This window comes from Mustela lutreola, chromosome 1 (assembly GCF_030435805.1).
Source record: "Mustela lutreola isolate mMusLut2 chromosome 1, mMusLut2.pri, whole genome shotgun sequence".
NCBI lineage: Eukaryota > Metazoa > Chordata > Mammalia > Carnivora > Mustelidae > Mustela > Mustela lutreola.
In genome coordinates, this window is record NC_081290.1 from 57,136,949 (window position 1) to 57,163,807 (window position 26,859).

A 26,859-nucleotide genomic window follows, 5' to 3' on the forward strand; every position below is an offset into this window, starting at 1 on the left:
ACCTGAGCCGAAGGCAGTGGCTTAACCCACTGAGCCACCCAGGCGCCCTGACTTATACAAATTTTAAGATGTTTTAGCTTTCATTCTTCAAAATAATGTGTAGGATGATAAGCCTCTGGTTCATTTTAGGAAAAGAGGAAAATTCCCAAGAAAACAAAATTTGTTCTCTCAGAGAGGTGGTTGCTTTTCACTGAATCAGTGACTTAATTCATTTGCTCAAGTAATACTTACTTTCTGTGGGTCCCTGGGTGGCTCATTTGGTTAAGCAACTGCCTTCAGCTCAGGTCATGATCTTGGAGTCCCAGGATTAAGTCCCATATCTGGGCTCCCTGATCAGCAGGGAGTCTGTGCTCCCTCTGATCCTCCCCCATCTCGTGATCTCTCTCTTTCTCTCAAATAAATAAAATGTTCAAAATTTTTTTTTTTCTTATTATGTAGATGGCACTGTATTGAATGTTAACTTTCCATGTTACCTTAATGTCTTCTTAGAACCTTTAGAGGATTCTTGAAACTTTTTGATGTTTTGTGTATATTCATGCTAACATTCAAGTATTTTTCGTGTTCTTTTTTTGTAGGGGATTTTGGTAATCAAATGGTAGTGTTAAACCAATCAGTTTTATTCCTAGTACACATGTATTAGGATATCACTGATTGGATGAGCAAAACATTTTCCCATTCTCTTCTTTCTCTAAATGTGGGGTGATTATTAGGATTAGGGTAAGGAATAGAAAAATTATTTTAGGAGGAATGGGATTCTTGTTTAGTTGTTAATCAGTTTACTATGGTGAATATCACCTATGGCTTCACCTTATAATTAGATCTCTATTTAAAAAAAAAAAAAAACAAAAAAACCTACTTATCAGCTCATTCCAGACTGATTAAGTCAGGTGAGAGGTACTGGCCTGGATATATTTTAAAGGTCCCCAGGTCATTATAATATGAAACCAACATTGAAGCCACCTAGAGTAGTGTTCCTTAACCTGAGATGCTCATCAAAATTATATGTGGAACAACAACAACAACAAAAAAAAACAAAAAAAAAAATCAAAAAACAAAATCAAACCAAACCTGTGGCTTCATTTCTTAAAGATTCTAATTCTGTAAATTGGAGGTTGGGACTAAGCATCTGTTTCAAAGAAGAAATGTAGATAGATAGTTCAGGATCTTAGTAGAGCTTTGAGTTTTAGGGTTCTTAGTACACTGGGTACCTTTTACCTTTCTTATGTGATTTAGAGATCCTACTGAGGTATACAGTTCAGTTGCTGGAGTAACAGAAGGCAGTTAACTGACCTAAATGTCTAACCATATGAGACTGCTTAAGAGTGTTTGACAGCTTTGCATAGGAAAACCTTCTGCTTCTGATGCTTTTTAATTATTTGGGGTTTATTAGCCAGAGAAGCCATAGAAGGAACGGTTCTTTTGGTGTTACTCTTCTCTACACTTTTTTGGATAAGCTGACTAGGTGGCAACAACCAAAATTTCTTTCTCTTGGAAATATGGGGTCATAATACTGCAATTGAGCCATTAATTAAAAGGTGTAAACAAAATTAGTCAAGCATCTTTCCTTATGAATGTTTCATTTAGGTTTTTCAGCCAATGTTAATGGAATATTTTACCTATGAAGAGCTTAAGGATATTAAGAAGAAAGTGATTGCACAACACTGCTCTCAGAAGGACACCGCAGAACTCCTTAGAGGTCTTAGCCTGTGGAATCAAGCTGAGGAGCGACAGAAGTTTTTTAAATATTCTGTGGATGAAAAGTCAGATAAAGGTGAGATTCATATGTTTAAATAGTGAGAAGTTTGGAGGCCATTTGCATCTTGTTAATAAGAACTTTAGATTTTGTTAGAAGAATAATTTTAAGCCATTTATTTTCAAGTGTATATTTAATTGAAGACATAATTTCTTTTTTTTTTTTTTAATTTTATTTATTTGAGAGGAGAACAAGTGGTAGGGAGGGGCAGAGAAGGAGAGAGAGAGAGAAAAGCAGACTCCCTGCTGAGCAGGAAGCCTGATGTGGGGCTCTATCTCAGGATCTTGGGATCATGACCTGAGCCAAAGGCAGACGCTTAACCAACTGAGCCACCCAGTTGCCCCGAAGACAGTAGTTGCTAAGAATTTGGTGTGGTTTATGATAATTTAACATCCCATGTGCAATGTAATGTTGGGCCACATGCAGTGTAGTGTTTCTTAAAGGAACTTATGTAGTAATAATAATAAAAATTATTTTGGTCAGTCAAAATCACTGAAAGCTATCATATACAGAGTACTTTTGCAGTATCATTCAACTTTCTTTTTTTTTCCTCCCCATCATCTAGCTTTCGGAGCTCCATTGACCATAGTGACTGTTTATCTTTCCTTGTTTTGTCCATCCGTTTTTAAAATAAGTTATGCTTATAGCTTTATTTCCATCCTTTTCCATATGTTATTCTTTTAGCTTATATCCAGTAATAATACACAGGGGAGCAAGTATGAGAACACTGTTTTTCTATGTATTGTTACTTTAAGAAAACAGATGAGAAGTGCAAATAAAGTCTGCTTGCCTTTTTAAATCATAAACTACTTCCTCATATTTATTTATTTATTTATTTTTAAGATTTTATTTATTTATATGACAGAGATCAGAAGTAGGCAGAGAGAGAGGAAGGGAAGCAGGCTCCCTGCTGAGCAGAGAGCCCCATGTGGGGCTTGATCCCAGGACCCTGGGATCATGACCTGAGCCGAAAGCAGAGGCTTTAAGCCACTGAGCCACCCAGGTGCCCCACCTCATATTTATTCTTATTGATCTTTGATAGTTTTGCCTTTTAAAACATCATTAAAGGAAATTGGCATCCTCAGGCTAGTAAAAATTTTTCTTCTGCTTCTAGATGGGCAATAACAGTGACAGTCCTGTTAAAATAGCTTAAAATTCTTTGAAATTGGTCCTTTTCTCTTTATTTAACAAAGTAGGTGAGATATATGTTGAAACCAAAATGTTTTTATAGGTGAGCCTATAATTAAACCCATAAAGCTTGTGTGCTTCATTCTGAAATGCAGCTTGTGCCTTCAACACCAAGCCAAGACCTGTTGTGTCTAGTTTAATTGTAATTCTCACATGGGATTTAAAAGCATCACACTTAATACATTTAGTTTTCCCACTCCTTCAAAGCAAATTATAGCTGTATTATGATTAAATATTTGCCATTTGAAAAAGGTTGGGTTAAAGTAATCTGATCACAGCATTTCTGTATTTAAATTGCTTTGTGAGGGCAGATCAGGTGTACAAGGTACCCCAAATTCTTTGCAGTCCTTATTGATGAATCTCTTGTAGTCTGTATTCTTATTGTAGCACTTTATTTGCATTTTTTGGGAAAAATGCTCCTGAAGTAATTTATTATAGGAAATTGGACATTCAGTGGCTCTTTTTTAAAAAAATAGTTGCTGACAAAAGATTGCCAGTAAAAATGTACACGAGCATTAGAAATGTTAACATTACATTGTCTCAGCTGGCTCACATATAGTATAAGTAGGTTTGGTTACCTGTGGTTACAGAAGTTAGATTTGACAGACCTCTTATATCACATGTGAAAATCAAAGAGGGAACACAAGGAAAATATTGACAGGAGTCCTAATACATGAATGGAACGTGTTACGAGATTTGTGTGTGTCATTAAAAATGCCTTGGAGATCTCATAATCTGGCTTACTCTATATTTGAAGCTGTATAACCTGCTGGGTTCCTTTTTCAAATGATGCTTCTTATGCTACAGAGTGAGTATTATTTTTTCTGTGACGCCTTTGTAAGAGGAAGTCAGTTCTGTGTTCATTATTGTAGCTCCCACTGATGAAGTATGATTTGGGACCTCATAGTTTAACCCTACAGGTTCTTAACAAGTTGAACATCCCCATGTTACCACTAGTCCATGTTATTTCCTTTTCACATCTTGGAAGCAGGAAGGAGTGGACTTTAGGCACTGGATTTTATTTATAGAAATGCGATTGTAATTTTTTACTGCATTTGCTCTTATAGCCTTTAATGTTAAAGATTTTTTTTTTTTTTTTAAATTTCAGAAGCGGAAGTGTCAGAACAAGCCACGGGTATAACCCATCTTCCTCCTGAGGTAATGCTGTCAATTTTCAGTTATCTTAATCCTCAAGAATTGTGTCGATGCAGTCAAGTAAGCACTAAATGGTCTCAGCTCGCAAAAACTGGATCGCTTTGGAAACATCTTTACCCTGTTCACTGGGCTAGAGGTAGGTAAATGAAACTTTTAGTTTGTTTTAAGAAATACTTCAATCCATTTCTCTAAGTGATTACATTTAGACATTAATAAGCAGGGTCAGGGAGGGAAATTCTGAGACGTTGACCAAAGAGTAGATTTTACAGTTAGCTGATGTGTTTTTTGTATACACTTTTGAAAAACTACAATGCTGATGTATTCATGGGTGATTTATGTGATGTGTGCAATTTCTTTTAAAATAGGAAAAAAATAGGGGAGAGAATGCAAAATAATTGGCAAAATGTTGATAATTGTTGAAGATCGGTGATGAGGTGATGGGTATTCATTATGCTACTTTTTAAATGCTACTTCTTCCTGCTTTTGCCTCTGTTTGGAGTTAAAATGAAATTAATAGGTTGTCAGAACAGATTTAAATAATTATATAAAAAAATAGAGAATAAATTCTTTAAAATTTAAAGATGAAGCACCATTAGGGCTGCCTTGGTAGTGGCTCAGAATAACTGACTCTGTTTTTGTCTTCAGCATATTTTTTGGTGATTGGCAATGCCTCATCCTAAATCACAATTTCATATTTATTTCATTGTGATAAGTTACTTTTACTTATAAACAATTAAAGAAAATTTCCTTTTTATGAGCATATAGTGCAGTCATGGAGTAAAAGCAAATAATATGGCATACATTTTTCCTGTATGAAACTGAATTAGAAAAGTTTCTTCTAAATGACTCTTTTAACTTCACATTTAAATTAAATTTTTTTGTTGTATGTAATTTGTCATTTTGACATGGAAATATATATTTCTCACATAATTATAAATTTAATTTTAAAAATTTTATTTTTTATGTTAATATATAGCATCTTTAAAATAGCTGTTCCTAGATATTTTTTTAGCAAAGCTGTTTGAAGTATTGAATGGACTTACTAAATGATTAGAATTATAATTATTTTTTAAGATTTTATTTTTTTTATTTGACAGAGAGAGCACAAATAGGCAGAGTGGCAGGCCTAGGGAGAGGGAGAAGCGGGCTCTGCCTTCACTGAGCAAGGAGCCTGATGTGGGGCTCGATCTCAAGACCCGGGGATCATGATCTGAGCTAAAGGCAGCCGCTTAACTGACTGAGCCACCCAGGCGCCCCAGAATTATTATTTTTATGTAGAATAATTTTCCTATTGGAGGAAAATGAAATATTAAGTGAGAAGTCGAGGGAAATATGGATATATTTAATACTTTCTTGTTTAGCTATATCTTTAACTATTTATAACTAACTAATAGGGATTAACACATAAGGTACTATTTGATGTAAAGATCAAATGTAAAAATGCTGTACAAGACTTCTGTGATCTTAACCAATCTTAAATATGCTTCTCTTTGTTTTTTAATGTTTAAACAAAAAGTTTCAATAAAATTTTTTTTTTTTTTTTTTTTATTTATGGTGTTTGTTTCTAATGTCTCTCAATCAGAATTTTTTACCACCATCCAGGGAACATTTTGAAATGTCTGTGGAGACATTTTTGTTTGTCCCATTTGGGAGGATTTTACTAGCCTGCAGTGAGTAGAGGCCAGGGTTTGTGCTAAACACCATATTACAATGCACAGTACAGCTCCCCACTGCACAGAATTACCCAGCCCAGAATGTTAGTACTGTTGAGATTGAGAAGTTGTAATTTAGATGTAATGTTAAGGGTTCAGTAAATTAATTCTGCATTGTCTCTTACTTCACAGTTATATAATTTAATCTCCAGGATCTTTACATTTATGATTTAGCTTTACCTTAATCTTTCCCCTTTGACTATGTTCCTATCTATTGCTGAATTGCCGACTATTCACTATTGAGCAGAAAGTCTTTGCTTACTTTTGTTTATTAGCTATCATCATTTGGAGGGTATTGCTGGTGCCAGTGTGAAGCCACAGTAGGGGAAAAAGGTTAAGTTCTTTTCAATGATTTCTAAAATTGCATGTAAGACTATTGATAATTATTTTTCATAATTCTTTTTAGTATGTCTGAAATTCCCTTGCATATTATTTAAGTGTAATTTTTAAACCATAATTGAAAATTTTTAACACTTGCTGGGCCATTGCCTAGAGCTCAAATATTTTCTGTGTGCAGAGATTTTCATTGTAAATAGGTAAATTTTTTTTTTAATGGTAACTGGTCTAATCTTACTTTGTTCCTTTTATTTATTTGTTGAGTAGGTGACTGGTATAGTGGTCCAGCAACTGAACTTGATACTGAACCTGATGAAGAATGGGTGAAAAATAGAAAAGATGAAAGTCGTGCTTTTCAGGAGTGGGATGAAGATGCTGATATAGATGAATCTGGTAAGCTATGTTTGGAATTAAAATGAATACATGGTGCTTTAGTAATTAATATACTTAACAGTTAAGTGCTTATAAATTATTAGGTGTTAAGATTTGCATATTTTGTGTCTTTTAAAGAAATTGGAGTTTATAAGCCTACTGCTTTGTAAAATTTGAAAGAATAATAAGCAAACTTAAAATTTATTCTGTTTGATTTAAGTGTATATAGGATTTTTTCCCATCTGTTGTTATATTTAAATACTTAAGTCAGAAAATAATGGCTGTTCTCCTTATTGAAGTAATGTACATTCATTATATAGCACTTTGTAGTTTACAGTGTGTCTTTTAGGACCATTTTATTTGATCAGTTCAGCAATATTTATTGAGTCATCCTGGCTTAGAGGAAGGAGCATGAAGCTGTTGAATCTCTTTATTCATTTGTAAACCATCATACTACTTGATTCACAATGTGGAATTAAGTTATGTATATATGAAAATTATCTGTAAATGACAAGGGATTATAATTAGTCTAGCCATACTATAAGTACTGTGGGAGAATTGAAGGGTGACTATAACTTTATTCTTTTTTTTTTTTTTTAAAGATTTTTATTTATTTATTTGATAGGCAGAGAGAGATCACAAGTAGGCAGGGAGGCAGGCAGAGAGAGAGGGGGAAGCAGGCTCCCCGCCGAGCAGAGAGCCCGACGTGGGGTTCGATCCCAGGACCCTGAGATCATGACCTGAGCCGAAGGCAGAGGCCCAAACCACCGAGCCACCCAGGCGCCCCCTAGGACTTTATTCTTAAAGAACTCATCTGGCAGAGAATTTAGAATAGGTAATTCTTAATTCAAGGCATATAATTAAAAATGCCACAGTAGAGGTTCAGAAAGACACTATTTGGGAGTATAGAGGAGGAAGAGAAAAATTCTTAGGCAGTATTATAGGAGATGATTACTAAAAATGGTGAAAGAGTTAAAAAAAAAAAAACAGACAAGACATTCTAATACCTGGTAAAACTGAAACTGCATGGAATTTTTATGTATAACTTGCTCACTTAAAAAATACTAAGCTGGGGGCGCCTAGATGGTGCAGTTGGCTAAGTGTCAGACTCTTGGTTTCTGCTCAGGTTTTAATCTCAGGGTGGGATCCAGGCCCATGTCAGGTTCTGTGCTCAGCAGGGAGTATGCTTGAGTTTCTTACCCTCTCCCCCGCCCAAATAAATAAATAAATCTTTTAAAAAAATTTTTTGGCAAAGAACCAAACGTAGAAAAGGAGGACTATAAAAATCTGTGAAATGAAGTCGCCACATTGTGTTATGGTTTTGAACATTTAGAGGATGCTACATAAGAAGGAGGTCTGTTTCAGCTAGATTGGGTGATATGCTCACCCTGTGGCAAGGACTTTCTTGGGCATGAGGTTAATAGCGAACAAAATAGGAAAAAAAAAATCCTTGGCCTTACAATTTGGAGAGGGGAGGGACCTCTGGGTGGCTCAGTCAGTTAAGCATCTATCTTTTGGTTCAGATCTTGATCTCAGGGTCCCGGGATCAAGCCCTGCATTGGGCTCCTTGCTCAGCCAGGAATCTGCTTCTTCCTCTCCGGCTCCCTCTGCCGCTCCCCCTGCTTTTTAACTCCCTCTCTCTCCTTCTCTCTCAAATAAATAAAATTAAAAAAAAAAAAAAGAGGGAAGATAAATGATAAACACAGGCAAAATATATTTGCTGTGCTGGATAGTGTCAGGAGCCATGGAGAAAGAGAGGAAAGAAACTAAAATTTTAAATAGGGTGACTAAGGTCTCCTCAGAAGTTTGAGCAAAACCCATGTGAGCTTTAAAGTCTTTACCAAACTTAGTGTATTTGTCTCATCACTTGAGGAAATAACCAAAGAATGCTTATCAATAAGCATTCACATTGAAAAGGAAAGGTTAAGGCTGTAATGATTGAGTCTTGTTAAGGTAATATATCCGTTCAGCTGTTTGGTGTAGTTAAGACTAAACTTTGAATCTACCACCTATATTTTATGTTAGTGCTTTTTCAGTTTAGTTGTCTTTTCTAGTCTTGCAGGAAGATACTGTTCTTCATAGGATATTTAATTTCTTATTTTTTTAAAATTTTTTTTAGGATTTCCCAGTAAAACAGAGTTAGATAGGGAGGACCACAGAAACAAAAGAATTATTTGAGAATAAAGTTACTGTAGGATAGATAGGGTTTGCCAAAAGTCATTTTTATCTTTGTACTTTACATATGTCTGACTAATAAACAAGAAATTTATGTAAATCTGTAAATATGGAACCATTAGTCACAAATTCAGAATTTTTTGAAATATTTCTTTTGTAAGCTACATTCAGTTTTATTTTAAATGAGACTTTCTTAAAAATGAGACTTTCTTTCTTTTTTTTTTTTTTTTAAATTTTTTTTTAAGATTTTATTTATTTATTTGAAAGACAGAGATCGCAAGTAGGCAGAGAGACAGGCAGAGGGAGAGAGAGGGAAGCAGGCTCCCTGCTGAGCAGAGAGCCTGATGCGGGACTCGATCCCAGGACCCTGGGATCATGACCTGAGCCGAAGGCAGAGGCTTTAACCCACTGAGCCACCCAGGCGCCCAAAAATGAGACTTTCTTAATTCTGTTAAACTGTTAGAGATATTCAGGTTATGTCTTTAGGTAAGCATAATAATAATAGTGCCCTGAGAAAGGTAATACAATTATTAATTCTTTTTTTTTTGTTTAGTTGGCATATTTTTTTCACTTATATCAAATTGGAGTTTGTAGTGTTTTTGTGGTGTTGGTTGTTAACAGTGTGGCATCCTATTGCAAACATCTAGGCTCTACAGAAGTTATTAAGCAAAAACCAAAAACCACGCTTCTTAAAAATTCTAAGGTACTTTACTTGATTTATTATGACCAGGCTCATTCAGTTGTTTTAAATCCTTTTTAGCTCTGTGTCCCTTTTATTTTTCTAAAATAACAAATGATACTTTTTATTATAGTTATTTTTCTTTGATTTTTTTCTTAAAGAGCTTCTATTTTCTTGAAGAGCTTCTACTATTCTTTTAAATACTCAATATTTTTCCAAAACTTTTTCAAGTTCCTGAAGCTGAAGTTATTTTTTCTGTCTCTGCTATATTTACTCATCACCTTCAGCCTCAAAAAGTGAAAAAAAACTTTCATTCTCATTATAAAGTTTTTTTTCCCCTTTTGTCTCTTTTTAGTTGATGTCAGACCTGTTAAATACTAAGTTCTGGTGAGTGAGACCTTATCCATTGAATTTGCTTTACATATATAAGGGAGTTTAAGAGTAGCATCAAGTATTAAAAAAAAAAAAAAAAAAAAAAAACAGAGAGAGAAAGAAAAGGGGTTGACCTGGTTGACCCAGCTGGATAGGCACCTGACTCTTGATCACAGCTCAGGTCTTGATCTCAGGGTAATGCGTTCAATCCCTGCACTGGGCTGCACACTGGACGTGGAGCCTACTTAACAAAAAAAGCAAAAAGTATTTCATATTAAATGACTTGGTGATTCCTTGAGTAGCCTAATAGAATTACTGGTATCAAATTCTTAGATTTTTGAATTCATTTTACAGAAGAGTCTGCAGAGGAATCAATTGCTATCAGCATTGCGCAAATGGAAAAACGTTTACTTCATGGCTTAATTCATAATGTTCTACCATATGTCGGAACTTCAGTAAAAACTATAGTATTAGCATACAGCTCTGCAGTTTCCAGCAAAATGGTATGTATAAATTAGTACTAGTTTGGGTATTAAGAAAAAGTAGCAGTGATCTAAATTTGGTTTACTTATTCCTGAATTTAATGAAGGAAAAAAAATAGCTGTTTACTTAGGAGAGTGCCTTCCCATGGGCAGCCGTACACTGCTAAATTTTCATGTTATTTCATTTCAGTTTTCCTAGTAGTTTTGGTATAGAGGTACCCTCTACACATTATAGAAAAGGAAACAGAGACTGGGAGAGGTTAAACAATTTACTTAGTTTCACAGATACTAAGTTCAGTGATGAAACCCAGTTTTTTTTAATGTTTCTTTATATGTAAGAGTTTGTAAAACAGGCAAGTGAGATTAAATCACACTGTCTTACAAGTGTGTCTTGTCCTCCATCAGAATCTCCTTGGGTATTCCTTAGAAATATAAATTTCTTGGGTCTAATCTCATGGTTACTAACACAGATTGTCCAGAGTTTTGAGTTCAGAATATGTATTTGTGAATACATGAACTGAAGTGATTTTTTACATGCACAAAACTTGAGAACCACTGGCTTATGTTATTTACTGAAAGTTTTTTACTAAAAGTGATGTCTTTCTTAATCCCCCCCCCCCCCACCAGGTTAGGCAGATTTTAGAACTTTGTCCTAACTTGGAGCATCTGGATCTGACCCAGACTGACATTTCAGATTCTGCATTTGACAGGTTAGTTATTTTTTGGACATTTCAGTATAATGATTTCAACCTATGTATTAGTAGAATTGTTCTGTAGTTTCTTATTTCCATAATTGCAGTTTAATTGTACTATTAGATCTAAGTCATATGTGACTTAACTTGATAGCACCTTCCAGTTCTTTGCTTCTTGTCCATAGGATCCAGCTGATCCAAAAATTCAGTTTGCATCATCCTTTTATCTTTATAATCCTCTACTGTGTCTAGACCTTTGAGCCTTGCTGGACAGTCAATGTAGATTGGCATTATATATTTTTAAGAAGTTTCCAGTTTCATTTGGGCTCCAAATACCATTTGGCAAAGCTTTCTCTTATATTCTTCATATTCTGGAACTGTAACATTTTCCTCAAGCTACAGTCTTCATAGGTTTTATTTCCTTAGATACCATCACTTTCTTTCTTATTCTACCTCACCCTTCTCTTTCCCCCTCTAGCATTTATATCAGTATCTCTCTTCCTGTTTCAGAGGGAGAGGTGTACCCTTCTCTGGCTATGGCTAATTCTGTCCCGGTTCCTAGAGTTTGTTTCTTCTGGATCTTCCTCCTTTAATTAGTTATTCTCTTTCTTTGGTGTGTGTATAGCCTTTCCTCCACTGGTTACTTGTTGGAATAATATGTGAAGTCTCTCCTTTTTATATCTTTGTCCTCCTTCCCTTATAACAGAAGAGTAGCAATAATCTTAAACCCTAATTACTCTTACTGTCTTTTCTAATTCCTAGTTTCTAAAATGATGCCTGACAGTAGATACTCAGTAAATATTTGATTATATTAGATTTTAAATCTTTTAGTTTCTGTCTATTCACATATAATCAAATGCTTTTGAAGATTTTAACAATAGCCACTAATAGTCCTATTATTTCTTAATTATAGTTGGTCTTGGCTTGGTTGCTGCCAGAGCCTTCGGCATCTTGATCTGTCTGGATGTGAAAAAATCACAGATGTGGCTCTAGAGAAGATTTCTAGAGCCCTCGGAATTCTGACATCTCATCAGAGTGGCCTTTTAAAAACTACGAGCAAAATTACTTCGACTACATGGAAAAATAAAGACATTACCATGCAGTCCACCAAGCAATACACTTGTTTGCATGATTTAACTAACAAAGGTATTGGAGAAGAAATGGATAATGAACACCCCTGGACTAAGACTGTTTCTTCTGACAGTTTCACTTCTCCATATGTGTGGATGTTAGATGCTGAAGATTTGGCTGATATTGAAGATGCTGTAGAATGGAGACATAGAAATGTTGAAAGTCTTTGTGTAATGGAAACAGCATCCAACTTTAGTTGTTCCTCCTCTGGTTGTTACAGTAAAGATATTGTTGGATTAAGGACTAGTGTCTGTTGGCAGCAGCATTGTGCTTCTCCAGCCTTTGCATATTGTGGTCATTCATTCTGTTGTACAGGAACAGCTCTAAGAACTATGTCAGCACTCCCAGAGTCTTCTGCATTGTGTAAAAAAGCATCAAGGACTAGATTGCTTAGAGGACAAGACTTAATTTACTCTGGGAGTGAAAAATCTGATCAAGAGACTGGACGTGTACTTCTGTTTCTCAGTCTGTCTGGATGTTATCAGATCACAGACCATGGTCTCAGGTAAGTAATTAGTTGCAGAATATTAAGAAGTGGACATGTTTACATTCTCAAATAGAATATGAAAATTTCAATTTAAGTCATTCCTTTTAGCTGATTTGTTTAACTGAAAGAGTTAACCAGAATCTGTCCTACTTCAAAGCATTAGAACAATATAAGTTGAGCTCAGAGTTTCATTTCAGTCCATTTAAATTCTTTGTGAAATATGGTAGAACATTTAGAGTTTATTTTTTTTAAAGAATTTTTGTTTATTTTTCAGAGAGAGACAGTGAGTGTGTGTGCATATGTTATAAGGTGGGAGAAGGCAGAGGGAGAAGCAGACTCCCTACTGAGCAGGGAGCCTGAGTGGGACTTTATCCCAGAACTCTGGAATCCTGACCTCAGCCAAAGGCAGACACTTAACTCATTGAGCCACCAAGGTGCCCAGAATGTTGAGTTTAATCAATAGTCAGCAAATGCCTACAAATACTCCAAGATGCTTTAGTAGATGAAAAATAAGATAGTTTTTCCCTCAAGGGCTTGTAACAGAGAAGAAGATAAAATATACCATATTCCATTGCTGTGTATTATCTGTGTATACTCTAGGGATGTCGTATAGAGATTCTGTGGGTATAGAGAGAGAAGACATCTCTCATTCAGTTGTTGTAAATGATCAGGAAATTTAATGAGGAAGGGTACCTGGCTGGGTCAGTCACCAGAGCATCTGACTCTTGATCTCAGGGTTGTGAGTTCAAGCCCCATGTTGGACATGGAGGGAGCACCTGCTTAAAAACAAACAAATAAACAAACCAAAACCCCCAAAAAACAAAGAAAGAAAAAAAAGAAATGACACTGAATTGAATCTTGAAGAAAAATGAAGGATTTTGATAGGTGACAGTAGGAGAAGACATCATTCATTCTAAGCAGTGAGGATTACTTGAGCACACAGTACACATAGTAGTAAAGCACTATTGTAATTGTTGTTAGGTTATTTTGTTGTTATGGCTGTTCTCAGCATTATTAATGTGCGATAATTATTTCATTATGTTTGACAGGAACTTTTGGAAATTTGTTTATGTGTTTTCTCTTTTACCTTGTAATAGACTTGAATTTTATTAAGGTTCTTTAATAATGGGATGCTAAACATGTTAAACAATGAAAATTCATCCAACATAAAGCCTAGTATTCTTCTTTTCTTGTTGGTATGATCTTTAGCAGATTAAGTTGGACTCAGTAAATGTTCAGAAACTTGGTATTCCAGTTTGGTTGTGGTGAATGATATGTACTGGGTGATAGTAGGATGTAAGTTTATAAAAGTAGATTGGTGATATATAAATGGAAGGTAAAAGAACAGAAAAATTATTTTTTGAGTAGCCTTCTGTCTTCTTTCTTTAAGAAGCAAGGTCCTTAAAGGTATGTATTTCAAAATGTTTGCAGTTAAAATCCTATTTTAAATTTATAGGGAAGTTAGCAGAAAAGTGATCTTTGTAAAGAGTTTTTAAAATTTATTTTTTATTTTTTAATTTTTATTAACATATAATGTATTATTTACCCCAGGGGTACAGGTCTGTGAATCATCTGGCTTACACATTTCACAGCACTCACCATAGCATATACCCTTCCCCATGTCCATACCTAGCCATCCTCTCCCTACCTCCCACCGCCCAGCAACCCTCAGTTTGTTTTGTGAGATTAAGATAGTTTGTTTCCCTCTTGATTCCATCTTTTTTTCTTTTTTTTTAAGATTTTATTTATTTATTTGACAGAGATCGCAGGTAGGCAGAGAAGCAGGCAGAGAGAGAGATGGGGAAGCAGGCTCCCTAGCGAGCAAAGAGCCCGATGTGGGGCTTGATCCCAGGACCCTGGGAGCATGACCTGAGCTGAAGGCAGAGGCTTTAACCCACTGAGCCAGCCAGATGCCCCCCCCCTTTTTAAAAAAGATTATATTTATTTATTTATTTGACAGAGATCACAAGTAGGCAGGCAGGAAGAGAGAGAGAGGAGGAAGCAGACTCCCCTCTGAGCAGAGAGCCTGATGTGGGGCTCAATCCCAGGACCCTGGGTCTTGATCCCATCTTGTTTCATTTTTTTCTTCCCTATCCCCCAGACCTCCTGCCCTGCCTCTCAGATTCCTCAGAAAATAATTCTATACTAATTTATTGGCATTAATATTAGAATTTGGCCTACTAAAAATCTTTAAGGGGTACAGAATTACATTTATTATTATTTCATCATTTAGGATTTTCTTTTCTCTTTTTAACTTAAAATGAGTCATGGTTTTATATTGGGAATTTTTGGAAAATGTAGAGTTTCTGTTGAAGTAATTTAGTGCCGTTATATAGCCTTAAGTTTTACAAAAAGCACTGCTGAGTTGTATCGGAATTGAATAGCCAGAGTTTAGAATTTTTGGTCTTTGAGCATGATCTACTTGTACTGCCTTTTTTTTTTTTTTTTTTTTAAGTTTAAAAAAAAACTTTAATAGAAGCAACGAAATAGCTGAAGTACTAAAGACAAACTTAACAAGTAATGGACACCATCTATAAGAAGAAAACTTTAAAATACTGAACAACACAGAAGATATTCATTTAAACAAGTAGAAAGTTCTGCCATATTCTTGAATAGAAAAAACCAACAACATAACAAAGTCAAAGCTCCCAATATTATCAGTTGGTTGGCCAAATACAGACAAAAATTCTAGGAAAAAATCACAGTAAATACTGCTTTCGTAATTTATTAAACCACATTATGAAACTAACTATATGCAAACAGTGGTATGTGCTTATGACTAGAAAAAAAACAGAATAGAAAGTGCATCTAAATCTATAAAGCATTCTTTTCGTTTGATAAAGAGAGCTCTTCAATTTAAGTAAAAAAAAATATGAGTTACTAAGTAAATTAAACTGAGTCAATAATAAGCCATTTTGAAAAAAACCCAAAACACGTAAATTTGGATTCCTGCTTCATATACAGTAAATTCCAGATGGATCAAAGAATTATAAATGAAAAATTAGTCATAAGGTATTAGTGGCAAAAAACTCAAGCACATAGAGTTCTTTTACATTCTGAGTGGTGAAGGCCTCTTAACCATTGCAGATAACTCTAGAAGCTTTGAAGTAACATATTGGTAAATTCAGCTATATAAAATACAGTTTTTCTGCCTGAAGAAAAAAATAAAAGGCAAGTGACAAATGGGGAAAAATTGCTACTTATTTCACAAATTATTCGTTTTCCTAATGTGGAAACATTCATACCAATTAATAAGAAAATAATCGAAAAACAGCTGAAAATTTGCAAAGCACATGAAAAAGCAAATTACAGAAAATGGCATACAAATTTTTAGCTCTTTGAAAAGACACTTGATCTCATTTATAATAAGGAAAATATAAAATTATAGTTTTGTAAGATATAATTTTCACTTACACATTTTGGCAATATTTTAAAATTTGATAACACAGAGGCACTTTCATACTTCTTGCTAGAAGTGTAAGTTTTACTGCTTTTTTAAGTTATAAAGAAACTCCCTGGGAGAAGTTCTGTATTTTTTTTTCTCTCATTTTTTCTTTTTGTCATTACAGTCTTTAGTAAACTAATCTCTTTCTTCTTGGAGAATGGAAGGGTGGAGGTAAAGCATTCATTAGCTCAGAGAGGTAGCTCTTCTTGGCTCCTAGATTCTGTTATGTTTTATGGGACCCACTTAGAGCTCTGTTAGGTTATGTGTTCTTGTGAAAATTGTTGGAGAAAATACCATGGTTCACTGACTTTGGGGCCAGACAGACTTGGTGTAGGTTGATACTGTTTTTTTAATTTTTTAATTTTTTTTTATATAACTGGCTTTGTGTAAAATACTTAACCTAGCCTTATATAAGGTGAATAGGTGACTCAGTAGATTTTCAATAAGTAGTAGTAGCTGTGTAATGATTGCTTAGTTATCTTTGACATGAGCGTTTGGAAATTGATGACCTGTTTATATTGTAAGAAGACAGTATATAATACATATAACATACAAAATATGTGTTACTTGACTGTTTATGAGTAAGGCTTCCAGTCAGCAGTAGGCTACTAGTAGTTAAGTGTTTGGGAGTCAGAAGTTACGCTTGGATTTTCTGTTGCGCAAGGTGGGGATTGTTGGTGTGCTTACCTCTGCAATGTTCAGGGGTCAACTGTAGATTTGAATATTACCAGACTCTTTAAAAATTGGATATCAGGTATGTTAAAATGAAGAATTTATCCAGCCAAAACCTAATACTTCCCTGCCATTACAAGAGATACTTAATAGGAGATGATTACAAAAATCTTTCAGAAGGCATGTACCAAGAATGTTTTCCCCTGAGGTAACTGCTGTTACTATGGCTTGACTGCTGTGCATCATTCCATTAATTTTCTTTTTGTTCAAATTCAAGTGCATAGATTATAGTTAAAGCAATACAAAGTAAGACAACCATATTCTCATTCCTTTTTAAACTTTTTGTATTTTTATATGTGTATTCCTGATAATGGTTTTAGTTGTTTTTGAATGTAACTTTTTTTTTTAATGTAACTTGATTTTAAAGATTAGGAATTTTTGGTTCCTAATAATTCATTTTCCAATACCATTATCTTTTTCATTACCACTATACCTTATTAAAACATATCTGTAGCTCTATTCAGTTGTGTTTTTTTTCTTTTTCCTTTTTTTCAGTTTAAGTAATCTCTCCACCCACTCTGAAGCTTATATTCAAAACCCTGATATCAAGAGTTGCATATTTTTCTGATGAGCCAGCCAGGCACCCTTCAGTTGTGTGTTCCTATTTTTTTAATTTTTAAAATTTTCAAGTTAAAATTTTTTGTTTTTACTTTTGTTGTGGTGGTGGTGGTTTTTTTTTGTTGTTGTTGTTGTTAAGACATTTTTTTAAACACTTTAAAAAAAAAAAGATTATTTATTTATTTATTTGACAGACAGAGATCACAGCAGGCAGAGAGAGAGGGGGAGAAGCAGGCTCCCCACGGAGCAGAGAGCCCATGTGGGGCTTGATCCCAGGATCCTGGGATTATGACTCAAGTTGAAGGCAGAGGCTTTAACCCACTGAGCCACCCAGGCGCTAGTGGTGGGTTTTTTTGAGAGGGGGTACAAAAAGTGATTTTATTTGGGGACAGGAGCTGTGGGCAGAAAGGGCTGCTGCCACTTTTTTTTAAGTTTTAAGTAGGCTCCACACCCATCCTTAAGTGTATGGTGGGGCCCAAATTTACTAACCTGAGATTAAGACCTGAGCTGAAATCAAGAGTCACTCAACTGACTGAATGACCCATGTGCCCTCAGTTGTATTTTCAGCATGACCAGTTTTATTATTCAAAGAATGAAATAATACCTATACCTTTTTGTAATGCTTCAGAGCTGCAGTGATATCTGAGCAAGTGGCAGTTTTCCTATGTTTTCTTAGTTTTATTGGGGTATTTTTAAATAAGTCAGAGTTTATTAAAAATTCTGTATAATTAAAAATCAATTTCAAAGAGAGTCAGAATTATTTATTTATTTTTTAAATTTACATATAATGTATTATTTGCCCCAGTGGTATGGGTCTGTGAATCATCAGGCTTACACATTTCACAGCATTCACCATAGCACATACCCTCTGCAATGTCCATAACCCAGCCACCCTATCCCTTCCCACTCCCACTCCCCAGCAAGGGAGTCAGAATTTTGATGACTATAATTAAGAGGTATCTTGTGAAAAAGGATTTAGAAACTTCCTGATAAGCTTTGGAAAATGCTAGGAGGGGGACATATTTCATCTAAAAGTAGAATTATAGAGGGGATGGGGGTGAGGGGATGAGGTAATTGGGTGATGGACATTAAGGAAGGCACATGATACAGTGAGCAGTAAGTATTATAAAAGACTGAAGAATCCCTGAACTTTACATCTGAAACTAATACATTATATGGTAATCAATTCAATTTAAATAAAAAATGCAAAAAAAGTAAAAGCAGAATTATAGGGCTTTATTTGACTATAAATTTCCATCCCCACTTTCCTCCAAGGCATAATTCTTTTGTATTCATTATGTTGGTTTAAAAATTATTTCATTTTGGGGTGCCTGGGTGGCTCATTTTGTTAGGCATCTGACTCTTGATCTCAGCTCAGGTCTTGATCTCAGGTTGTGAGTTGAGGCCCTGCACAGCCTCCTTAAAAAGTAATAGTAATAAAAATTATTTCAAGATCAATTACAGTAGTAACTACTACTGGTGTCAGTGGGTTTGAAAACAAATAAAACTCACATGTGCATACAACTTAGTGTATGGGAACAGAGGGGCTGATTGGAAGCTTTCAGTCCTTCTGCATTAGGCGTTATGTTCTATTTAGGGATGGGGTAGCTTGAGTTTTGGCAGTTTGGTTATATGGGGCTTGTTACAAGAGCATTGACTATGAGAATGTAGATTGAAAATCAATATTTTTTTAAAAGATTTTTATTTATTTGAGGGAGGGAGAGGGTGGGGGAAAGAATATGAGCACAGTGGGTAGGGAGAGGGGTGGAAGAAGAGGGTGAAGCAGACCTCCTGTGGAGCAGTGAATCTAGTGTGGGCCTGGATCCCAATACTCTGAGATCTTGATCTGAGCTGAAGGCAGGCACTTAAGTGACAGAGCCACCCAGGTGCTGTGAAAAATCAATATTTTAAAGTAAATTGAAGCCTTAAGGAACAGATAGTGTCATGTATAGTCTCAGTGCAGTGCAGTGTTTTCAGGTTTTGTAGAAACGATATCTTGGCTGTTATTGATTAAAAGTAGCCTCTTATTTAAATCCTCAACCTTCTTTGGCCCCCTCACGTTGCTATTATTGTTTTGTTATACACTACTCTTTCACTCCTTGACCCCAAGGCAACTACTCTTCAATTTTTTGCAGATAGCTTATATTATTGTTAGGTCTTGCTTTTTAAAATTCAGTCAGATACTCCCTGTCATTTAATTAATTTATTTAGGCTGTTTACATTTAACATAATTATTGTTATGGTTATTTTTATGCCTATCATCTTGCTGCTTTTCTCTTGTTTCACCTTTTCTTCTTCTTTTGTCTTTTCCTGACTTCTTTTGGATTTATTAAGTGCTTTTTAGTATCTTGTTCTATTTCTCCTGTTGGCTAGTACCTCATGTATTTAGTGTTTTCTCCAGAGTTTGTATGCATTTTTGTAAAGTCTTTGTTTACTAATCCAATCATTATCATTTATTGGTCTGTTTCTATTGATTGATTTTTTTTTCCCTCATTCTTTGAATGTCTAGTATGTCATGTGATACCAGATAGTGTGAATTATACATTGTTGAATTCTGGATTTTGTTCTGTTTCTTTAAAGGTTACTACTTTTTTTTTTCTTTAAAGATTTTATTTATTTATTTGACACAGAGATCACAAGTAGGCAGAGAGGCGGACAGAGAGGGGGAAGCAGGCTTCCCCCTGAGCAGAGAGCCCGATGTGGGGCTTGAAACCAGGACCTTGAGATCATGACTTGAGCTGAAAGCAGAGGCTTAACCCACTGAGCCACCCAGGCGCCCCAAGATTACTACTTTTGAATTATTCACTGCTCTGTAATATTTCTATATATCTTATAGATACTTCTATAACTTTTTTTTCTTACTGCATGTATTGTCAATACTTGGTTTAGTGTTTCTTTCCTTAAGTTGAGGGCAGAACCTGTATTTTACTCATCTTGGATTTTACTGTCTAGGCTTGTGTCTGACATACTTGGGCATTGGTGATAAAAGGTAGACTTGAGTGATCTTCCTCGAATGCATTTTTTTAACTTGTTATTACTCTTCTTTCTAAACCTTTCAGTGAGTTTTGTTACACTTTGGTTAGGTCCAAATTCTTGGCCCTTGCTTACTTCCGTAGTTTATATCTTTTTATCTTCCTTAACATCTAAATTTTTACTTGGTCGTATCCTCAGCCCCACCAAAAAAAGGCGAGACAGATGTCTTTCTCTCACACACAAACAGACACACACACAGAGCCATCCTTTTTGTAGCCATATTCAACTATTTTCTCTTTCTTCAAGGCACCGTATTTCTCATCTTTAGGTATTTGAATTTGCTGTCTGTAACATACATTTATTGGCTAACTTCTGTTTGTTTCTTGGGGTGCCTGGGTGGCTCAGTTGTTTAATTGTCTGTCTTTAGCTGAGGTCATGATCCCAGGGTCTTGGGATGGAGCCCAGAGTTGGACTTCTGCTCCCATGGGGAGCCTTCTTCCTGTCCCTCTGCTTGCTGCTCCCCCTGTTTGTGCTCTCCCTTTCTGTGAAATGAATAAGAAATCTTAAAAAAAAATTAATGTCCCTTCTTATAGGAAACCTTTTTGGACTCCCCTCCTCCCCCCATCAATGCGCTTCTGTATGTTCCAGGAGACAGTCATACGGTATTATAATTGCATATTTATTTTTGATTTGTTTGATTTCCCATTAAGCTCAGTGAGGGCACTGACTGCCCAAGTTTTTTCTTCAAGTATACTGTGAAAAGAAGTTTTATATTCCATGCAGTCTATCCTTAGTGTGCTGAAAATTTTAAATTTTAGGAAATGGAATAGCCTCTGCATCTCAGAAATAGTTTCTGAGATCTTTTCAGACCACTTTTTTCTCCCAGATCCACTTTCTTTTTTCTTTTAAGGTTTTATTTATTTGGGGGCTCCAAGGTAGCTTAGCCAGTTGAGTGTTCAACTCTTGATTTTGGCTCGGGTCACGATCTCAGGGTCATGAAGTCAGGCTCTGCTCTCAGCTGGGAGTCTGCTTGAGATTTTCTCTGCCTTTGTGCCTTCCCCATCCCTATTCAGCTCACACACACATTTTCTCTCAAGTGAATAGATATATCTTTAAAAAAAAAAAAAAGATTTTATTTATTTAGAGTGAGAGAGAGTGTGCATGTGAGCAGGGAGAGGAGCAGGGCAGGGAGAAGGAAAGAGAGAAGAGAATCTCAAGCTGACACGGCTCTGAACATGGAACCTGGTGCCAGGCTTGCTTTCATGATGCTGAGATCATGACCTGAGCTGAAATCAAGAGTCCACTAAACCAACAGAGCCACTCAGGTGCCTTGAGATCACTTTTTTAAAGCTGTTTATTATTTCTTATTATGAGCTATTCAGCTTTATAGGAGAAAAATAATGAACTTTAAACTTTGTACTGTCTTCCTTTGTTCCTGGTCTTCCTTTAAAGACCAGTGTCTCTAACTGCTGTGGTCCAGTCAAGCCACTGAGTTCCTGAACTGCCACTGTTGTTAATTTGAAATCTGAAGGATGACTCAAGATAATTTATGATTACAAAAAAATTAGTTTAGGGGCGCCTGGGTGGCTCAGTGGGTTAAGCCGCTGCCTTCAGCTCAGGTCATGATCTCGGGATCCTGGGATCGAGTCCCGCATCGGGCTCTCTGCTCAGCGGGGAGCCTGCTTCCTCCTCTCTCTCTCTGCCTGCCTCTCTGCCTACTTGTGATTTCTCTCTGTCAAATAAATAAATAAAATCTTTAAAAAAAAAAAAATTAGTTTAAATCAGTTTTTTTTTTTTTTTTTCAGTCAAAATATAAGGGGATGTGTGCATTTAAATCTCCCTTGGGGCTTGGGGTTTTGATAATTTGTTTTATTTATTTATTTTTTTTAAAGATTTTATTTATTTATCAGAGAGAGAAGAGGGGGAGAGAGCGAGCACAGACAGACAGAATGGCAGGCAGAGGCAGAGGGAGAAGCAGGCTCCCTGCTGAGCAAGGAGCCCGATGTGGGACTCGATCCCAGGACGCTGTGATCATGACCTGAGCCGAAGGCAGCTGCTTAACCAACTGAGCCACCCAGGCGTCCTGATAATTTGTTTTAAAATAATTTTTTATTTGAGAGAGATGAGAGCGAGTGAGCATGAGCAGGGGGAGGGGTACAGGGAGAGGGAGAGAGAAAATCCCAAGTAGACTCCCTGCTGAGCTTGCAGCCTGATGCAGGGTATGATCCCATGATCCTGAGATCATAACCTGAGCCAAATTCAAAACTTCGATGCTCAACTGATTGAATAATCCACCTGCCCTGATAAGTTTTTTTTAATAGATCAAGTTTTTTTTAATAAATCAGTTTCTTCTTTTGAATATGAAGTTACAAAACTTTAAAATGTCCCTTTCTAGTCTTTGCTAGTTAGCAGTCCTTTATGGAATATATAAGTATTTTCATAGTTTTGAAAAATCTCAATAATTCATAGACTTTTACTTTACTTCCTAATTTTCCTGTACCTGCACAATTATGTTAATTTTTTTAACTAAATTTATTGTATTGTTAGTCTCTTGACATCCCTTTTAAGATAGACTGTTCCAGTTTTCACAGTTTTGCTGTTGTAATATTGCTTTACATATTGTACAGAAAAATGATGTTCTCAATTTTGTTCTTGATATTTTTCAGCTCTGTCATTGTAATTTTAGCTAACTTCTCATTTTATCTATTTGTATTAATGTTTTTATTCTTCTAGGACATGCCATTAGGTTTTCATTTTTACTGACATGTAATTCAGTTACCATTAAGTTCATCCTTTTGAAGTATACAAATAGTGATTTCAGTAGATTTATAAGGTTGGCAGGCATCACCACTGGTTCCGAAACATTTTCATCATACCATAAGGAAACCCTCTACTTTTTAACAATTACTCCTTACTCCTCTTTGCCCTGGGCCCCTGGCACCTACTAATTTGCTTTCTGTCTCTATGCCTATTCTGCCTATTTTGGATATTCATATAAATAGGATCATACAGTATGTGGCCTTTGTGCCTGGCTTGTTTCACTTAGCATAATGTTTTCAAGGCTCATTCATGTGGTAACAATAGGAGTACTTATGGCTTTATAATGTATGTTTATTCATTTTAATTAGTTGGAATTTGGGTTGTTTCCACTTTTTGGTTATTATGAATGATGCTGCTATGAATATTTGTTTTCAAGTTATGTGAACATATTTTTTCAGTTCTCTTGGGTGTACACTTAGGAGAGGAAGTGTTGGGTCAAATGCAAATGCTAATGCTAACTCTGAGGAACTGCCAAAATTGGTCAGTAATTTTCTTGATAATTTTTATTTAGACAACCTGTAGGAGAAGGAAGATGACAATTCCAGGATTCAGTACTTCTAAGAATTGAGTTGCTGTAATATTCTTATAAAGAGAAATTTCATAGACTTGTTTATGGAATGTCCTTAGGAAAAATGTAAGAAGTTTTTCTCAGTTAAATGTATTGCTACCTAAGGATGAGGTTAGTTACCATGTTTTATAGAAATTCTTGAATTTTCTCATTACCAAATTGAAAGATTTGTTAATAGTGGTCCAGTGGGCCATAGGAATATATAAATTTTCATAGAATAATATATTCTAATTGTTGGATTTCTTGTCTTACAGGGTTTTGACTCTGGGAGGAGGGCTGCCTTATTTGGAGCACCTTAATCTCTCTGGTTGTCTTACTGTAACTGGTGCAGGCCTGCAGGATTTGGTTTCAGCATGTCCTTCTCTAAATGATGAATACTTTTACTACTGTGACAACATTAATGGTAATGCCTTTCAGTAATGAGATAATTTTGAAGGAATGGATTTAACATTTTTTGACAGTTCTCATGGTTCTTAGGGTTTCTGTTTAACTTTCTAGATTTCTAATTACCACACTTTTTTACTTTCACTGAATTCTTTACATTTGATAAAATTTAAAAATCATGTATATTTTCATTAATTAGCTTCTATAAAGGTAAGTTTTTTTTTCAGATAGGTATTTCAAGTATATATTCTGCCAGATTTTTGAGCTGTGTAAAATGGCAAGTTGTAAGAAAACTAAAATTCTCTTTTTTTTTTAAAAAAGACTTTATTTATTTGTTAGAGAGAGAGAAGGAGAAGAGGGAGAGGGAGAAGCAGACTCCCTGTTGAGCAGGGAGCCCAGTGCATGTCTTGATCCCAGGACTCTGAGACCATGACCTGAGCCAAAGGCAGATGCTTAACCAACTGAGGCACCTCGGCTCCCCTAGAAATATTAAAGTTCTTACAAAATTTTGGGAAATTCTTCTAGAGTGATACAGCATTCATGAACAATTTAGAGGTATTGATGTTCTAGATATACCAATTTCTTAGGGATGATGACTTAGATTTCTTGTAACATGACTTTAAAAAAAAGTGCAGTTGAGAAGGGAGGACTTTGGTAATGTGAACTTCTTGGGGATCCTGGGTCTGGTTTCAAATTAGTCTCATGGAAGATTGAGGGGGGAGTGGTATTGGGGAAGAGGCTGAGATGCCTTAGACATGACTAAAATTCCTATACTGTTTTGGAGATTGATTGCTGAACCTACTTAAAACAATCATTGTATAAATATTTATTGATTGTTTTGTTTCTTAAACCTATCCTTACCCTGCAGTGGGCTTGTTGCATTTGTTTTTTTCAAGGTACATTCAGGGCCCTTTGGGGCTTTTGATAGTCACTGGTAGAAACTAGAAGTTTCTAGAGGCATAAAAAGCTCCTCAGTTATTAGTAAGCAAATCAATTCCCTGTATTTATAACTGGAAAAACATTTACATGGTTCAGATTCTACTACGCAGCTGTCTTTTTACACCATATGCTGTTTTCTTTGAAAGCCCAAGTTATCTTAAGATGACAAGAATATCACCTGAGTTTCTCTCAGGAGAACAGTTGAAAGGAACCAGGAAGACTGGAGGAATGGTCTCTTTAATGACATACCTGTAGGCAGAGAAGTTAGCAAATTGCTATTTCTGGGCGATTAGGTTTTCCTTAAATACATATAAAGAGACAGGAGATCGCAGCTCTTTTATTTCTGGCATAACATGGGTGATACGGAAGATGACCTCCCTTGTTCTTGAAGTCGCAACACTAAGGAGGAGCATTTCTTTGCTCTCTTGCCTTCAGCATATAATCCAGGAATGGTGAAAATGAATGTCATTTTAGTTGCAACCTGCTAAGCATACAAAACCAGTTTGATTGTTTCCATGAACCATTTGCTGCTTTTGTAGATGCAGTGAATTTGAGATGGGAATTTTTTTTTTTTTAGTGTGCAGTTATGTCGTTGTAGGTCCAGTGTTGTACTTCCTAAGGCTTAAGGACATACCATGAAAAGTAACTAGTAGGCAGTTATTTTTATAAGAAAAACATCTTATTTGTATGTTGCACTTAAATTGTATACAGTTGATTTCAGCATAGGTTTTGCTTGTGGGAATATCACAACTGAATTTGTTAGATTTGTTTTTGGGTATATAGATGTTACAGGGTGGGGGAGATTGGATTTCAGTTCATTTTTATGATTTGTCTACTTGTTTTGCTTGTGTAATTTTGAAAACTTCTTGAAATTTAGGTGATGGGATAGAGTTAAATACCTGAAATCTTTTGCATCTTGTTAGGATGTTAGAATTCATTTCATCTTAACTGGTTTTGAATATATAAATATTAAAGTGTTCCAAAGGAGCTGCTGCATTCCTTTTGTTGAATGTGATTTTTTCTTGATAAATGAATGGTAATTTTCAATAAATGAATTTTAATGAAGATATCTGACTTTGAGAGATTTGAAAGGAAATTGACAGCACTTGTATAATCCAATATTAAGTCTCCTTTCACAGCTTCTTAAAACATGATTTTGGGGAAATGGAAATCCTTAACTTTATAGGGTGATTTTTCATATTAACTTATGTTCTAAAGTTCCACAGCCAGTTGTTCTTAAAGCAATGCTCTGATGGCATTTTTTTCCTTAAGAGGATATGTGGACAACCTAGAAAGTGTTAGAATAAAATTGCATTGTATCCAGGTTTGCAATATGAGATGATTGATCCAGTAACTTTTACTATAGCTCAATTTGTACAATAAATATTTAATGACTGCTTATGGGGCCCCCTTTTTATTTTTATTTTTTCTGAAAATAGTATGATTTATACATGGTCTTAGAATAATAGGGAGCATAGTTAGGTGACAAACTATATCAAATATTTGGGTAACATTTAACTAAAATTGTATTTGTTAAAAAAAGCTTCATATAGTTAGCTACTAGATTATTAACTAAAAGAAGTAAATACTGATAAACAATATGCATAACTAAATAATGAGTGGTAAATAAAGCAGAATGACCTGTTTCCTAAGAGATTTTGGAGAAGATAAGTTAGTATCAGATATTCAAATATTATCTGCTGTGATCAAGATACTGTACTAAACACTGATTAAAAAATGCCAGTTTTATTCTTCTGAATGATTCCTCGTGACATTTAAATTTGTGATTTGATTGAGAAAGTTTAAGATTTAAACATAAAAGAAGGCTTCTTTGCCATAACAATTAAAAACTTCTTTGTCATTTAAGAAGTGTTAAGTAGAATTGCATAGTTTCAGAGCTCTGAGG

At 35.3% G+C, this 26,859-nt stretch overlaps 1 protein-coding gene across 1 annotated transcript in view; it reads left to right on the plus strand.

Moving 5' to 3' along the window:
• Positions 1–26,859, plus strand: part of FBXL5 (F-box and leucine rich repeat protein 5) — a 42,974-nt gene that overhangs the window by 11,777 nt on the left and 4,338 nt on the right. The window contains exons 4-10 of the mRNA XM_059165203.1: positions 1,585–1,771; positions 4,050–4,232; positions 6,412–6,537; positions 10,097–10,245; positions 10,852–10,934; positions 11,830–12,552; positions 23,885–24,033. Coding sequence (XP_059021186.1) covers positions 1,585–1,771; positions 4,050–4,232; positions 6,412–6,537; positions 10,097–10,245; positions 10,852–10,934; positions 11,830–12,552; positions 23,885–24,033 — 1,600 coding nt within the window. The remainder of the gene's footprint in view (positions 1–1,584; positions 1,772–4,049; positions 4,233–6,411; positions 6,538–10,096; positions 10,246–10,851; positions 10,935–11,829; positions 12,553–23,884; positions 24,034–26,859) is intronic.